Source organism: Apaloderma vittatum, unplaced genomic scaffold (assembly GCF_000703405.1).
Source record: "Apaloderma vittatum isolate BGI_N311 unplaced genomic scaffold, ASM70340v1 scaffold21897, whole genome shotgun sequence".
Classification (NCBI taxonomy): Eukaryota; Metazoa; Chordata; class Aves; order Trogoniformes; family Trogonidae; genus Apaloderma; species Apaloderma vittatum.
In genome coordinates this window covers 30,237-45,918 of record NW_009725912.1, presented here as the reverse complement: position 1 = coordinate 45,918, position 15,682 = coordinate 30,237, and the positions used below count along the sequence as shown (strand labels likewise).

Here is a 15,682-nt window from a genome sequence, read left to right as displayed (position 1 = left end):
AGCCCATCGCTCCAGCCTGTCCAAATCCCTGGCTGTGTCATGTTCATTACACCAACAAGGCATTCAGAAGCTCAGGAAGCACCGTGCTTTGTTGCTTCCACCCTCGACAGGACTGAGGACTGAGAAGTGCCCTGCTATGAACAGCCAAGTCAGTGTCAGGGTTTTGGTTATTTGCATTGTGCTAATCCTCTCTCCCCAGCATCAGAAAACCAACAGAGCCACATTAGCACTCTGCAGATGTCAGTGGTGCCACCTCACTATGTGTAAAACCTAGTATTTTTAGCTGCACAGGTGGAGCTCTGTGCTGAGATTCAGCAAACTCCAGACTAATCCTCAGGTACGTGTAAGGGGGACAAGGACATGCTGCCTCACGAAAAGAAAGCAAGGTCAGGACCTCGCCAGTGACAATGCAGGTTTTCATTTCAAGCTGCATGTCCTTCAGGATGTTTGAAATAACCAGCTCTGGGAGTCAAGTGGTTACATATGGCGCTGAACTTTTGAAAATGTTCCTAACTCTGTGAAGAAAAAAACACACTAGAACTGTGATGCAGACATTTCTTAGTGGTTCAAAGTCCTTAAGAGAGGTAAAAATAATGATTATTTGAAAAAAAAGGGATGTAAAGAGAGAAAGGAAAATAAGATTCTCAATATTTTAGGCCATGTGCTTTTTGGCATGATTTTTGAGCACTTTGAGCTGGCTGTATGCCGGATCATTTACCTCATCACTGTCTGAATCCTCCGACTGCACTCCAGGGCCAGTGTTTCTTTCTGACGTGTCTCCATGAATTTCTGGGCATGTTTCAGCAGTGACTTGCTGGGTGGGAACAGGCCAGTGCAGAGCCAAAGGAGCTGCCAGCCCTTGGTCACGCTGTACCTGTGAACACAAAGCAAACGGTTCTGCGGTCGCCCCGTACAGTTCTTTGACCACACACCAGCCACAGGGAAGAGAAACACACTCCCATCATGGCATGTTGTGCCATTCAGGAAAGAGCTGCAAATCAACAGAGCCTTCACACGGGATCTGGCAGCTGTTTTCTGTGCAACCATCACAGCCCAAATGGGGAGACAATGCTAAACCCCGGCTGATAAATATTTATGACAGTTGCAAAGCTCATGAATAAATATGAGCTCCAGCGTAACAGTCATTTTGTCAGCAGTGACCCTGGTGCCATCCTCAGAGAGCCACTGTCAGTTTGCTGTTCAAGCTCACGTGTGTTTGGATCGTGCTTTAGAAGCTGTTTGTTTTCACCTGCTATCTGTGATAGCCAGCTTTGCTCCGGGCGCAAGCCCTTTGTGTACAGTTGACTTCCCCTTACACATGCTTCTGCTCTGAAAAATAAGCCTGTAGATGGCATTGTGTAATGAGGTAGTTACAGTTCTTAAAGACTCCACATCAAGTTTGTGCAATTTTCAGGCAGAAAGCCAGTTCTTCCAGCCTCTGGACTTATGAAATCTTCCAGTTGAAGCTCTTCTGGCATCTCATCCTCACCTCTGCAGCCAGGAGGTGGTCAATCATTTTACCTTCAAAGCCAGGAGCAGAAGACACTTGAGCTGTGCCCCAGGGACAGCTCTGAAACACTAAATGGTACGAAATGGGTTTGGTTGGGAAAGTCAGAAGGTCTGCCTCTGAATGGGCACCAGACTGTTGAATAAAGAGGTCCTAGCTTCTTTATTCCCATTTACTTTTCTAATTTTGCAGATGAAGACACACTCTTTTAATCCCATTTATGCTCTATAGATAGTGGTGTTTGTGTCTATGTGAGAGCAGGACATGGTCCACAGCGCAATAGCCTGAGAAGGATGAAAGATTTGTTGCTCTGGCTGTTCTCATGAAAATATATGGAAATAGCCACCTTTCAAGCATTGTTTTTTCCACATCAGTGATCCCTCTCAAAACACTGAGTGACCCACAGGGCTAAATGGGTAAGAGTACATCAGGCATGGCCCTGGCACCATGGTTACAGACTGTGCGTCAAATAGCCTGTAAGGTTTAGTGCACACAGGGAAATTTACCATGTCATAGTTACACACATGGCAAAAGTTCCACCAAGTTTAGTATCTGTGGAACAGTAAGAAAGAAAGGAAATAAATAGAAGCATCTCTAACTTTTGCAGTGACACAATGCAGCTAGAAACAGACAAACCATTTTGTTAATAATTAGTATTATTTTAAGCTGTTTTTGCAATTCAGTTCCCCTGGAAGTAGGTCAAATTATCATTTTATGAGAGGGGAAGAAAACACCAGCCTGTTTCAAAGATTTATGCATGGGCAGGGGCCTGTGTAACCAATCTGTTCTGCAAGGCAGTTGTGTAACCTAATAAAACTTCTCAAAAGTATTTACTGGTAGTAAAAAATCTAGGGTGAACTATGTGTTTATAGGAGGAAAATACCGTCATTGGGAAATATAAAACAGTCACTGAAAGCATGCAGGAGCTCTGTGCAGGGCTGGATTTTCCTCACAATCTGCCTTGGGAGTAAGAGGGTTTCGGTAATGCCTTGCCTGCCTCACACCGTCCTGCACAGAGCTGGGCACTGAATGCTGATGGGAGCAAAGCAGCACCTCAAGGGAGATGAGTAACACTCCTGCTCTGTGGCCTCTCACTGCCAGTCAGTGGTCCTGAGCGCTCCACCAAGGAGAGCCCCACAGCACTGGGGAAAAGGGGAGGCGTCACTCCAACATCTGTCCATCCTGCCCCTCTGCCCCTGCCCTGTCACAGGTGTAGCAGGAGTTCCTGACCACCACCTGCACTTGAGCCCTGGCTCTCCAGAAGCAGGTGTTTGCACCCAGGTGAGTACCTGTTTCTGTTCTCAGTCAGTTGCTTCATAATCTGACAGTAAATCTCATCCCGCAGGACCTCCTCCTGGATAGCTGCTACAAATATCTGGTCAGTGACTTCCACCGAGGAGTGCGTTTGTTTTGAGGGATAGTCTCCCATGAATTTCATGATGGGTGAATGTGCTATTAAGGACAAAAGAAGGCCAATTTTGGAAGGTAAATGGGAAAGCTCACCTGGATCCTAACATGTCAGTGACTCTCTTGATGTCTAAGTGGCAAATACTGGGAGGAGGGTCCAGAACACGTTCCATGCCTGTCTCCTACCCCCTTTCCCTGTGCAGCCATCACTACTTGGCTGTGATTTGTATGGTACTAGCTGCTTGCTCTGGCCACTTTCAGTAAATCTCACTCCCTCCTAAAGCTACATTCTCAGTTAAGTGAGCCACCAGGAGTTGAGGAGCACTGGGAGGGAATAGGGACCTTTCCCCTGCAGACAAGGGAAACAGAGTTGGTAACTCTTACTTTGATGTATATGTGTCCCCTGTAATGTGGATGAAGTATTTTCTCAATGGAGGTGAGTTTAGTGGAGGTAGCTCACCCTTCCTTTCCCCCACAGATCCCAAAGAGAAGAGTGAAAGGATATCAGTGAAGGCCTGACAGGCCAAATCCCGAAGCTCAGGGTCTGTGCATGCTCTCTTCAGCAAGGGCTGTTTCAAGGGCTCCTTAGAATGTGCCCACAGTTGACTACGCCCGCGGGATTTCTGGAGAACAGCTTTGCTGATGGATTCCTTTTCAGGAGTCCTGAATGAAGACAAGTGCAAGACAAAATAACTGGATCAGTATTGCTCTGGATGTAGGAGGTCATTATCACAAAGACTTTCCCAAGTTCTTTCCCAAGACAGTGATGATGTATTTCCTTTGATTATGCAGGTCAAAAAGAACAGGAAAATGTAGTTTCTTGTAGATCCTGATGGGAGAAGGCTTGCAAAAAGAAGAGAGATTTTAGAAGACTAATTTTTCACTTAATCTCTGATGCCTGAGATGTTGTGTATCTTCACTAGCTGGTAAGTGCTGAAGAAAGGGTGGGAAGTAAGAATAGGGCCTGCTGGAAACAGGTAAGTCCAGCTGGTGTTCTTCTACCCTTCCTTTGCATTTCTGCAGACAAAAGATACCAGTAGGCCATGTGCCAGAATCTCTGCATGTCCAGGGTCACACTTTGGAACAAAGTGAAGAAACTTAATCAGAAATGGGAGGTGATGTTTCATCCTAGGCTTTAAGGATCACTGAAGATCAACAAGAACATTCCTAGGGCACACACTACACAGTGAGCTTCACCTGAAATGCTCATAGGAGAACTCCTCCAGGGTGTAAGGCTTCACTTTGAGATCCTCTTCATCAGGTTCATCCACAAAGGAGTTCTGTGAAGCTGTCCTCCTCTGGTCTGGAGACATCATCAGCAAACTCTGGAATGACACAGCCCCATAGAGATGTCACATGGTCACAGGTTATCAGGTGTTACTCAGCATATAAGCACAGATGGTGTGTACTAAACTTGAGCACTTTGTGCTGCAGGAGACCTTCTGTCCCCTAAACAGAATCTTCAAAGGCTCAGGAAGGACTTGGGAATAGTCGACTCCAGGAAGGAATTTCCACAGACCCAACAGTAGTGGCCATCAAAGTGTGTGGGATTATCCAGAGTACAACACTTGTTAAAAATGCACCTGCTTATCACTAGTGTGTTTTTCCCTGACTTCTCCAGCTTTTTATTTATTAACACAGAATCCAATATACTGCATCTCCAAAACCGAAGACAAAATTGTTAGCGGAGTGATCAATGGGAAATCTTGACTCCTCCAAGAGCACATTCTTTTAAAGTAAGGATTACTGCTGCAGTTAGAGCTTCCTTTGAGACATAATGTATGCTCACCAATCCAGCCTAGTGTGAATGCATGAAAATTCAACTGCACACCCATTGCTATTAATTGCTATCAGTTCCAGGCACTGAAATACCTAATGGTGAACAGACTGGTTTTTTTGAAAGTTACTGCCTTTGTGCAACTCCAGTCTTCTCCTTAGAGTTTGGGTGAGGTTTAGTTTTGTTTTCAGACAAGACAGAAAGAAATGCTTTGCTTCAGTGGGAGGTATAGAACTTGTCTGACTTTGGAGGAACAGTTCACTTCCAGTTATAAATTTAATCATATTTAACAGTTATTGCCATTTATCTTCCAATATCTTCAAAGAGAGCGCTCAGCTTTTCTTACCAGCACTTGACTAGAGGGTTTTGTGAGAGAAGGAATGATGTAGATGTCTTCCAAAAATACATTCCCTGTTTTGCCTGTCCTTTCATTCTGGGCACAGATCCAGCTGGAGTTTGCATCCAGCCTTTTGTCTTCAGTGAAGATTAGCAAGTCTCCCTTTCTGAAGGAAAGGATGGCAGGGTCTTCTGGAAGACAGAATAAGGCAGTACTGTTCAGGCTTGACAATCCAAGAAAATGCAAAGATTCTGCTGTGTGAAAGTCAAAGGAATTGTATTTTGAAGGCCTGAATTCAATTAGCAGTAGCAAGTGCTTTGTGTAAATACGTCTAATTATCCAGTAACACTTCAGAGAAATCACTTAAATATTCTCTGGCAGCCTGATTTTGATCCACTGAGGGCAATGGAAAAACCCCATTTGATTCAAATGGATGTGCCTAAAACTGTCAGAAAAGCATGGAAAGAAACTCAGTGGTTGTAAGTAGGTGAAGTTAATGTCTACTTTTTAATCCTCTCTTGTCTGTTCCAGCCAATAATATCCCACAAAAAACTCCAGTTTACCACCTCTGTGAAATTCTTCTGGAAGTATTCCCAGGGAACTCACATCTAACTTCCTCCTATAAGCAGGTTGAGTCATTGGACACTGTACTATCAAAATAAAATATGCAAAGAAGGAGAAGGAGGAAGGAAAGGCAATTTCTAGCCAAAGGTCTTGAATCACATTGCCTTGTGCTCTGTGTTGCAGTGCTGATCTCTATGTATCCCTCCTGGAGCAAAGGGACTCTCGCTGAAGTTCTCCCTCTTCTCTTTGAGTTCTTTCAAACAAGTGTTGTGGATTCCCCCAAGATTTCTTCCCTACCCTGTAGAAAAGTTATAAGGCTTACCTTGGGACTTTTTGTCATGCATCGTCACAGCGAATCGTGATCTCTTCTTCAGTCCTTCCAAGAACATGACCACAAGTTCAGCAATGACAACACTGTTTACAGATGTCAGGACAAACTCCTCGGCACGAAGTGTGATGAGAGTGCAACTCTGTCCAAATGACTTCACTGCCCTATGAGTCATTAAACAGTTTGTTACCAGAGCATCTGAAAAACTTACAGACCCATCTGTGATCGCAGCCAAGGCACCTACACTTCCTTACAGTGAGTGTTGGTAGTTCTTGATTTGCCTTCTCATGAGCTGGTAGGTGTGAGGACTGAAGCGGTTCAGGTTCACTCTGGACTCTATCAGTTTTTGTACAAAAGTGCTTCATTACAGACAAAAGAACACCTTTCTTTTTGAGTAACTGGGCAACTACTTAAATCTGTGAGAGTCCCCACAGAGGTATTTTTTGTGTACATAGGTTCTTATTCTCTGAGTGACCTGATGCAAGGATGTGTGCCCTAAGCAAGCCATTTTTCCCTCAGTTATCCTGTTCGGGTCCATCACGCCTAAGAAGTATGTGAACTCCCAGCATACATAACAGATGATGGCTTAACTAAGTTAGTTATTTGGGCCATTCTTCCCTTGATGCATGTCTGTGTTTCTTTATACTGTTATGACTGGGCCGGATCATCCTTCCTTCCACCATCTGGGCAGATTCAGCCATTCCAGTATTTCCTTTACAGGCCACTCAGAACTTGTCCCTTTCCATTTCCCAGACCTAGGCTAAACCACCTTTCCAGGCTCAGATCAAATCACCTAGGCAGATGGCAGAGAAAGCACACCTCCCTCCTACATGGAGGACCCTTTCTGATTATTGGCAGAGATGACTTCTTCAGGTTTTGTCTTTCTGGAGCACTCACCTGTTGGTGTGGATGCCAGTTATCTCTGGGAAGGTCAACTCAAGGAGCCGCTTTTCTGACTCATCCAAGAAGCAGATACCTTTCCAATTCACAGCAACAATAAAGTGGTTCTTGGGCAAGCTGGGACCTGAAAATGCAGAAAAAACTGATCAATGCTATACAAGTCCTCCTCTATTGATCTTATATCTGTCCTCTACTCCCAGGCTCTAGGTATTACCTGAAAACTTAGTGACTTCAAAGAATCGGGAAAAAAGCAAAGGCCACTGAAAGCGAGCAAAATCTACAAGCTGTTCCTTCACAGTCTGATGGGAGAGACGGTCCTGTGTGTATGGGGCCTGCAGTATAAAAAGATATCCAAGGTTTTCTCAGTAAAATTTGTTTTGCATGATCTGAAGACAAAAAAATGCAGACCTGATCCCAGAGGTTCCCAACAGCCCTCTGCTGTCACTGGTGCCAGGGGTATCTGGAGAAAGTCAAATCAAGAACAGCCTCCAGGAGCAAAAGCCATACGCAGCTGAGGTTGCCTACAGGCATGTGGATTCCAAATTTTCCTCAAATCCCCACTGACTGATCTGTTCAGAGTCTAACACAGTTTGGGTGCCATGGAAATAATTAAGGTAATCAATTTCCAGATCAAAGCCAATATTCCATCCCACGCCCATCCTGACTCAGTTTTCAGATGGGAGATGGGGAGCTTTAGAAGATACTCTATTCAGAGATTTAAATATACTGTTTTCATTCTGACCCCGCTGCCGAGCCCTATATGGAAGAGTGAGTGGAAAGATTCTCTGCTCCCCCAGCCCTAATTTACTATCTGGGATATACAAACTGAGATGTTTTCCCTTGTTCCCCCAAAGGACTATTCATAAATGGAAATGGTGAAAGAAGCATAAGCTGGTGCTCGAGAGCGGTTACCCACCAGTGCCAGACAAACCTCTTACCTTAGCATGTGCATAGGTTATAAGGCTCACCCACTTTTCCAGGGGCTTGGACTTCAGCTGTTTCACTGGGATACAGTCATGGAGCACCTTCTGTACAAGTTCATTGTGGATGGAATCTCCAAACTGGATGTAACAATATTTTGCACCTAGCTCCACCAAATCCTCCTCCTGAAACAATGAATCCATTAAAAGAGGCCTAGAAAGATATCACAAAGGCCAAATAGCCTTGTTCAACCTTGAAGCCAATTTAGGAATGGGGTTTTCTCCATTTTTGTCTGGCTAGCTCTTGACAGCCATCCACCAAAAGGAGAGATGAACCTCACACAATCATAGAATCAAAGAGAATGTTAGCAAAGATATTTTACAAGGACCCAAATTGCCTCCAGACATGCCTCCAGCTGCCACATGAACTGAAAGTTGCAAAAAAACCCCAGAATTAATTACAGCTGCCAGACAGGAATTTTTCCTTAAGGTGAGGAGGGTTGTTCACAGCCCCTAGAAACTTCCTTCATCTTCCTACTTTTTAACGTGCAAGATGTCAATACATTTTTGTCTTTTTAGGAGGATGAGTTAAGGAGACTCACCTTCTCACAACGGTACTCTCCAAACCGGATGCCACGAATGACTTGGTGGTAAATGAGATCAGTGCTGATAGGATCCTCCTGGGAATTGTGCCAGGGTGTGAAGATTTCCTTCCGGAAGTAGAGTCGCCAGGGTGCATTGCGTTCATGTGTGCCCCGCTCCTTCGCTAGCTGTTCGCACTGAGAGATGGCATCCAGGACGTGATCTCGTCCCCCACCCAGCGACCAGACCTAGGACAAAGGGAGGCTGCATTTACAGGCGTTGCTGCTTTGGATCTCAGGGACAGACAACAAACCCAAAGCTCGTGGTCTCCTGACAACAAGAAAAACTTCAAAAAGGTAAGCAGATGGATGTGCTAGTTGTACTTTGGTAAATGTGTGTACTTTTATGCACAGGGATGGTATTGAGAAAAATAAGTCAAGACAAAGCTGCTCTGGTTTGCAATCTTCTGTCTCCTCGTACTCTGCTTATTCCCCGTATATTCCCTTAACCACGTGCATGCGTGTTGCTGAACAAAAATGCCATCTCTGAATTAATTTCTTTGCTAGTTGATGCCTAACTCTGAGCACCTAGATATCATCTTGCTGTGTATGTCTATTACTGTGTATGTCTGTTACTTTGTTGCTGTGTATGTTTGCATTCCTGTAAAAAAAAAAACAGAAAAAAAGGGAAGGAGAGGCTAAAATGCCAGCATGTGAGCCAAGAGCTGGCAAAGACCTTGGCTTTCAATGCCACATGGTAGGGGCTGCATCAGCAGCACTGTGAGGCAGAACAATCAAGTAACGTGCAGCAATGCAGGTGGAAAATACGTCTTTGAGCAGAGACCTGTGGTGTGTGAAACCTGCTAGTTTGACCCTGCTCCAGCAGTTCTGCAGTGCCACATGCAGGGTGAGCAGGTGGGATCTTAGAATATGAGGGGAGACCCTAGTGCTGCAGTGCCCATGCATGGAAGCAGGGACACTGCCCAATTATGTGACCTTGCAAAGGAAACCTTACAGGCCTGCGGCTGGAATTGCCAAGTAGCTAATCAACAGAAAGGCAGAATAAGATTATCAGGTCCCGAGATTCAGCTGGGATCCAGAATTGATTTGGTTTGAGGGCAGGGCTGGGAGGGAGGTGCTTCCAGAAGTCAGAGGGAGTCCTTGGTGAGGCTGGGTGGATAGCAGCAACTCCGCAGAAACACAAGGAAGCTCTCATTATCTCTTTCTACACTTTACCTTATCAAACACAGCAATGTAGAGTGAAAAACCAAACACATCCTTCAGTTTGATTTTATCTGCTATGAACTGACAGATCTCTTTGGCAATGGAAGCGGAGTCTGCAGGGACGGTGATGCTTTGACCGTTCATCAGGGTGACATTAAACATAATGGGTTTCTTCTGCTTTGTTGCCTGTAAGACAAAGTTAAATAAGAGAAATAAATTATGGGCAAAGCTTACTTTTCTGTGAAGAATGAAGAAGGCATTTAGATTTAAGATCTCCACACACTGTACACCCTAATCAACAACCTTTAAGTGAATCTCCAATGCCCACACGGTTTCTTCAATGCATGGTGAGACTTAAACATAAATTACAGCCCTGGAGCCCCACCGGACTTAAGTTCTTTCATCCCCAGAGCTGATTATCACCTAATGGTGTGGAGCAATAAATTTGTGAGCCTTCTTTGGCCTGATGACTTTTGGGTACAGCCTTACACACATCAGTGGGGAGATGGCCTGCAGGGAGATGCGTGTTAGGCAACAGGGTCACTTGAAGGGGCAAGGGGTGTGTGCACAAGTGTGTGTGTGTGTGACTTCTAATTACTAGGGTGACATTTAAAGGAAGGGGGAGGGTGATACAGCCCTGTCATACAGGGCTCCTGCCATTTTAAAAGGATAAGTCCTGCTCAGCTCTTTCCACAAATGACAGTAAGAGCTTCCCTCAGAGGGTGGTTCTGGCCTGTGGCTACTGAGTGAATGGAGGTATCTCCCTGCAGATCATGTGTTCCAGCTTTTAACTTGCATCCTCCACTGGATTTAAGTTAACTCAATAGCCAGAAGAGGTGTACCTAAGAAGCTGCTCAGGCCAAGGCGGCTGGTCTTCACTCCCCTTGTGCAACTGATTTCCACGACTAGGCTTGGGAAGATCTGTTAGCACAGGTTAGTAAACACAACCCAGTATAAAATGACAGAGATCAATATAATTAAGCAAAAAGTGAGTTACTACCTGAAGTTCCAGCCAGCTCGGAGGTTCAGTCCGTGCTCCGTTGACATAGGTACGTCTCAGACGTTCAGCACAATATGGTGCGTAGCCTGTGGGCCCATGGTGGATGAAATTCAACAGGTACTATATGCACAGAGGATAAGAAAGAGTGAGCAAACACTAATCCTTATAAAACATTAGAAACCTTCTGCAGTTGATATACTAGGTTAGAGTGATCAGTCAGCTTACATTTCACTAGAAACTGCTAAAGGTTACCATTGGAATTAGTGTTTTGAAACAGGAGTTTTGAAACACCAAGGTTTTCCTCATTCTGCAGAGCTTTTAGTCTAAAGAGGAAGACTTGTGTCAGTCTATTCACCATGTCTGTCTACACAATAAATATTAGACAGTGGAGATTTTTTTCTTTTGATGAGGTTAGAACAAGGATTAGTGTTTCCAGTTGAAGAGTCTGAAGTCTTGTGACGTTCTGTATGAACAATAATGCTGGGAAGAGGGCTAATCATAGAATCATAGATTCTATGATAATGCAGGACTGATGACGATGGTTACTTTTAGTTTTACTAAGTTCTCTGACAACATCAGCAGTTGAAGTCTGCAATTATGATTGGGCATTGGAAAAGAAGGATTGGATAAACTGAGCTTTTGGAGTTTGTATGGTTCTGATATCTTGGATGACATGGTGTAAGCATGGACTAGTATTTAGATACTTAGTGCAAGCATAGGCCAGTCACCTGGTTATTTTAATGTTTAAGAGTATTTCTAGAGATAGAGTAGGGTCATGTCTTTCATGAGTTTTGAATGGTTCACAGGCTTTAGATGAAGACTGGTGCCAAAATATGTCTATGGCTTGGATCTGGCTTGTTCCAAGTCCATTTAGCAGCACTTATGATTAGATTAATCATTTGAGCTAGGGTGTCAGTAAAGCAAGGCTGAAGATTCAGGCATATTTATGGATTCTGTTTGCCTCTAAGATCTAGAAGGAAGGCTGATGTCAATTTGGAGCCTCAGCTTGGTTTGGTTTTGTTGTTTGGTTTTTTTTCCTGTGGTGAAGTGAATTCATCATCCATTTAAATTTGGAAATTAACAAATGATGAAAAAGCCGAAATCTCTATTGGATTTTGCAGGGCTTGGAAATGTACGGCAAGAACCGGCAAAATACGGGAGGTGATTTTATATTGGCCTCCTCAATATATTTAATCACTAGTATTGTAACTGGAGACACCCTTTAAATGTAGGAAAGGCAGATTTGGGGAGGTTAAAATTTGCCAGATTCTTTGCAGATTACAGATTTGCAAAATGAGGGCTGTGATCAACAACAGAATCCAATTTGTATGACATGTAATGGAAAAGAATTTCGTATGAGTACAGCAATCATTTATTTAAATTCCCAGATAAGCGTATGAGATGAGATAGTTTCTGCTGAAATCACAGCACCAGCTGCCATGGCAGCCAAACAGTTTATGTGGCTATCTGTGTCAAAACATCAAAATACACAAGAAACCAGACCAGCTAAGGCATTTAAGCTGCTGTAGGAAAGGTTAGCAGTGTACCTTCACAAATGTGTCTGAAGGAGGAAAGCAACCAAGGCAGAGTGACAGAAGGATCCAGCCTCGAGCATAGCTGCTCCTGTTGCTGTTTTCAGTGAGTTGTTTGCAAATCTGGCAATAAATCTCATCTCTGTAAGAAAACATGTGAGAGCAACAGATAGTGATTCACTCTCTGAGCTGTCTTTGGCTACGTTTTCACTGCAAGTTTGGCATGACTGCAGCACGATGAAGTAGATCTGAGCTAGGTTTAACCACCTTAGTTAAGAGACCACCTGTAACGTGCACCGGGAGATAACGGTGTCATTGGCTTGGGCAGGAAAAGACTCTAGGCACACTTTGTGCCCTTTGCCACCCCTTGTTACTGAGGCAGTTCGAGTGCCGTTCCCATGCTGGATTACCTCCTGTGACCGGCAGGGGAACCCTGCAGGGATGACAACTGCCGGGTCATCCAGCTGTGAAATATCATTGCTGTCCCTCCACATGTGAAACTTGCTCTAAGTTCTCTACAGTATGTGGTTTGTATCTCATGGCTCTTGTCTGTCTGCTCATATGTGGATTTTGGGGTAAGGATACAGGGACATCCTGCTTAATGTTATATTTTTAGTAAACTTGGAGTGAGTCCTTGAACAGGAACGGCGGAAAGGGCACTTCAGAGTTAGCTTCTGAAAATACCAGTTGCCTGCAGCAAGGACATTTGGGAAACATGCAAAAATCCACATACAAACAAAACTCCTGTTTAAAAATAATCTTATATTTTCTGCACTCTTGTAAGACACATTTGGCAACTCTGATGTGTGAGGACACAAGGTGGATGAGGTTTTTGTTCCCAGGTAGGACACATGATGAAACACAGACTGAGGGCGTAGATACTTAGCCTGTGGCTGTTACGATACGCTGATGGAAGGCAAGTTTTGCCAGCCGATGATCTGCTTCAGGGAGCATCTTGACTGAAAAAAAGCAACTATATAGAAAGGAATGCAGCCCTTGAGGCAGGGCCTGTGCCTATGTGCCTTGCTACAGAAAAGTGCTGCATAAGCTAAAATTGAGGAAATAATTCATGGGGTTTGATCAGAACCAACCAGCTTTTGTCTTATCCTCACACCGGGCTTGGCCCAAGGTCCAGCCCCGCACTGCGTATCAGCGGGATTTCTTCCCCTAGTGGCTGACAGCAAGCCAGAGCTTCAAACAGCTCTTGAAGGCTCAACAACAGGCTATTGGGAAACTGAGATTAGTGACACCTCTCATACACTGAGTGTACGTCAACTCCATATTTCTTATTCTTCTGAGTGTTTCTTCTCCCTCATAGTAGGGCTGTGTTCCACCTTCAGGTGTTACTGAGTCACAGGCCTGAGCTCTGGCCCATTGCGTATCTGTGGGGTATGCAGAAAGCCGTACACGGAGGCAGTTGATCTAAATTACAACAAGAAGCTGTGAGAAAAGGCAGTAAGGGAGTTGTTCTCTGATAAAGGTGAACCATCCCCAGAAGAGCTGTGTGGCCTACGGTCTCAGTTCTATGTGACTAGCTTGGGCTTTCAGTCAGGAGTCCTCAGAGACATTTCCAGCATTTGGAAGATGCCCTGGGACCATGGAAAGGGGAGACTGGATTTCCTAGATGTCATGGGTGCCTTATCCTAGAATTGAGGAGCAAATTTCTACCTGATGGCAGGCCGCAGAATTGCATTGCCAATAATGAAGTGCACTTTTTCTAGGTTGGACATAGGTCTCTCAGAGATTGAGTTGTCCTCTTGGAAAGCCTCTTCTCCACTTCTCAGCTGGTCTGTCACCTGAAAGAAACCAAGCAGAACCCCAGTGTGTTCTAGAAAGCTCCCCTCTTACCAGGCAGTTCTCCCAGAAATGAAAGACATTCCTTCTCTTTCTGGCTAAAACTTCTTCTGCTCAGTGCAGGAGCAGTTAGGAATAGGCCATATTTCTCCCCCTTCCCTCTCAAACTAACTCATAAAATGCAGTGTTACAGCACCGTTACTGGCTAGGAGAACTTTCTTATACTGTCCTGTACAGCCCTAAGCACCTGCTGTTCTCAGTCTGCTCAGGGCTTTGGGCAAACTGTTCTGTAATACCAACAGTTCTCAATACTAAAATGTTCCCCATGTTCAGGAGTCACTCTCCAGCAGGAAGGGATGGAGTGAATCTGCCGGAGAATGAATGACAGCAGTGCACACGGGGATAGTTTCAGAAGAACAGTGCACCAGGTATCCCACAGAATCATAGAAACATCAAAGTTGGAAAGGACCTTAAGATCATCAAGTCCAGCCTACAGCCCTACACCACCATAACAAAATCCCCAGACCCCATACCCAGGGCTGCACTGGTTGGGCAGGGGAAGAAGTGCCCAGCTGGGAGGCTGCTGTCACATGACATCTGTCAGAAGGTGAAGACAGGGTTCCAGGCAAGAAGTCTTAGGGGAAGCCATTTATTTCCCCCTCTTACCTTCCCCGTCAACTTGGATGACCGTTTCAGCTTCAGGGAAGAGATCCCCTTTGAAATCTTGTTCTCCCTTCTGCTTTCTTTCTACAACAGACATTACATTATAGGAAATTACTTTAATGCACAGCAAGAATGACTCATTAAGAACAGAAAGATGCTCAAATGGAGATGCTTTTGTTTTGTCCCCTCCTGCCAGAAAAAGCTGCAGTGTCCTTCCGGGACTTATGGGCCTTTTTGCACTTTTGGCATTTCAAGTGCAGTAGCATGAGAGGGTTCCTTTGCTTTTCTCACTCTTGATAGAACAGCACAGAAACCAAGGAAATCAAATGAAAATACAGAGTCTGCTCCTCTCACCATATTTGGACTGTCATTCCTGAACTGGATCTGATTTTTCCTACCAAGTGTGTCATATATCTGTGTCATCACGGAGCTGCTCTTGGTGGTGGCATTCTTGGCAAACATTGCTGGCTCCGGCAGGTCCCCCATGAACCTCAGGATGATAACCCACACAACTAGAGAAGCCTGTAGTGGCAGAAAGCACAGTCAGACACTGCCAAGAGAACCAGTTTCTGCCTGTTTAGATAAGAGCATTTTCTTTCTTTACCCAGTTCAAGTTGTTAAAAACCCCACCTACCCCCACCATTTACACCAGGAGTTTACTTTCACATCAGGCAAAGTGACAACAACATTTGCAACACTCTAATGCTAAAGGAAGAGGGTGTGGCTCTAGTGGGAATGTCAGATTTGCTCTGTGATTGCCGAGCACTCACCATCCCCTTTACTGGCACCTTGCAGGTGTGCTGTGGCTGGAGGGAGACAAACCTTGGCTGCACTTACCCACCTGCACAGATAAGCAGTGGAGCGAACTATTCCAGGGGCCCTCCCACCCCGAACTGGAAAGCCAAGTAATACTGAAGTTTTTGCAGCATGGGATCCTTCATTCTGCAAGGCTACTTGGCATCAGGAAAACCTCCCCTCCTTAATCCCGCTATGGTACAGCAGCTAAATTGGAGGCCTGGGCCTCCTCCTTCTGTCCTAACTCACAGACCAGCAACCCTGACAAGAGCAGAGAGATGGGTGAGGTCTGATACTTCTTCTCTCCAGTCCACTTTTGTCTCCAAAGGGTATATGGAGAAGTCAAGCATCAG

General features: G+C 44.8%; 1 protein-coding gene across 1 annotated transcript in view; it reads right to left on the bottom strand.

Moving 5' to 3' along the window:
* Window positions 1-718: 718 nt before the first annotated feature.
* MYO7B (myosin VIIB) overlaps window positions 719-15,682 on the bottom strand; it is a gene marked incomplete at its 3' end in the record, with an annotated part of 37,534 nt that continues 22,570 nt past the window's right edge. Inside the window, exons 25-40 of the mRNA XM_009873102.1 lie at window positions 14,889-15,056; window positions 14,538-14,618; window positions 13,746-13,873; window positions 12,093-12,219; window positions 10,546-10,665; window positions 9,558-9,731; window positions 8,343-8,570; window positions 7,759-7,926; window positions 7,035-7,152; window positions 6,818-6,944; window positions 5,915-6,084; window positions 5,038-5,219; window positions 4,112-4,239; window positions 3,420-3,577; window positions 2,797-2,950; window positions 719-874 (exon numbers count right to left, since the gene is read on the bottom strand). Of these exons, the coding sequence (XP_009871404.1) occupies window positions 719-874; window positions 2,797-2,950; window positions 3,420-3,577; window positions 4,112-4,239; window positions 5,038-5,219; window positions 5,915-6,084; window positions 6,818-6,944; window positions 7,035-7,152; window positions 7,759-7,926; window positions 8,343-8,570; window positions 9,558-9,731; window positions 10,546-10,665; window positions 12,093-12,219; window positions 13,746-13,873; window positions 14,538-14,618; window positions 14,889-15,056 (2,387 nt within the window). The remainder of the gene's footprint in view (window positions 875-2,796; window positions 2,951-3,419; window positions 3,578-4,111; window positions 4,240-5,037; window positions 5,220-5,914; window positions 6,085-6,817; window positions 6,945-7,034; window positions 7,153-7,758; window positions 7,927-8,342; window positions 8,571-9,557; window positions 9,732-10,545; window positions 10,666-12,092; window positions 12,220-13,745; window positions 13,874-14,537; window positions 14,619-14,888; window positions 15,057-15,682) is intronic.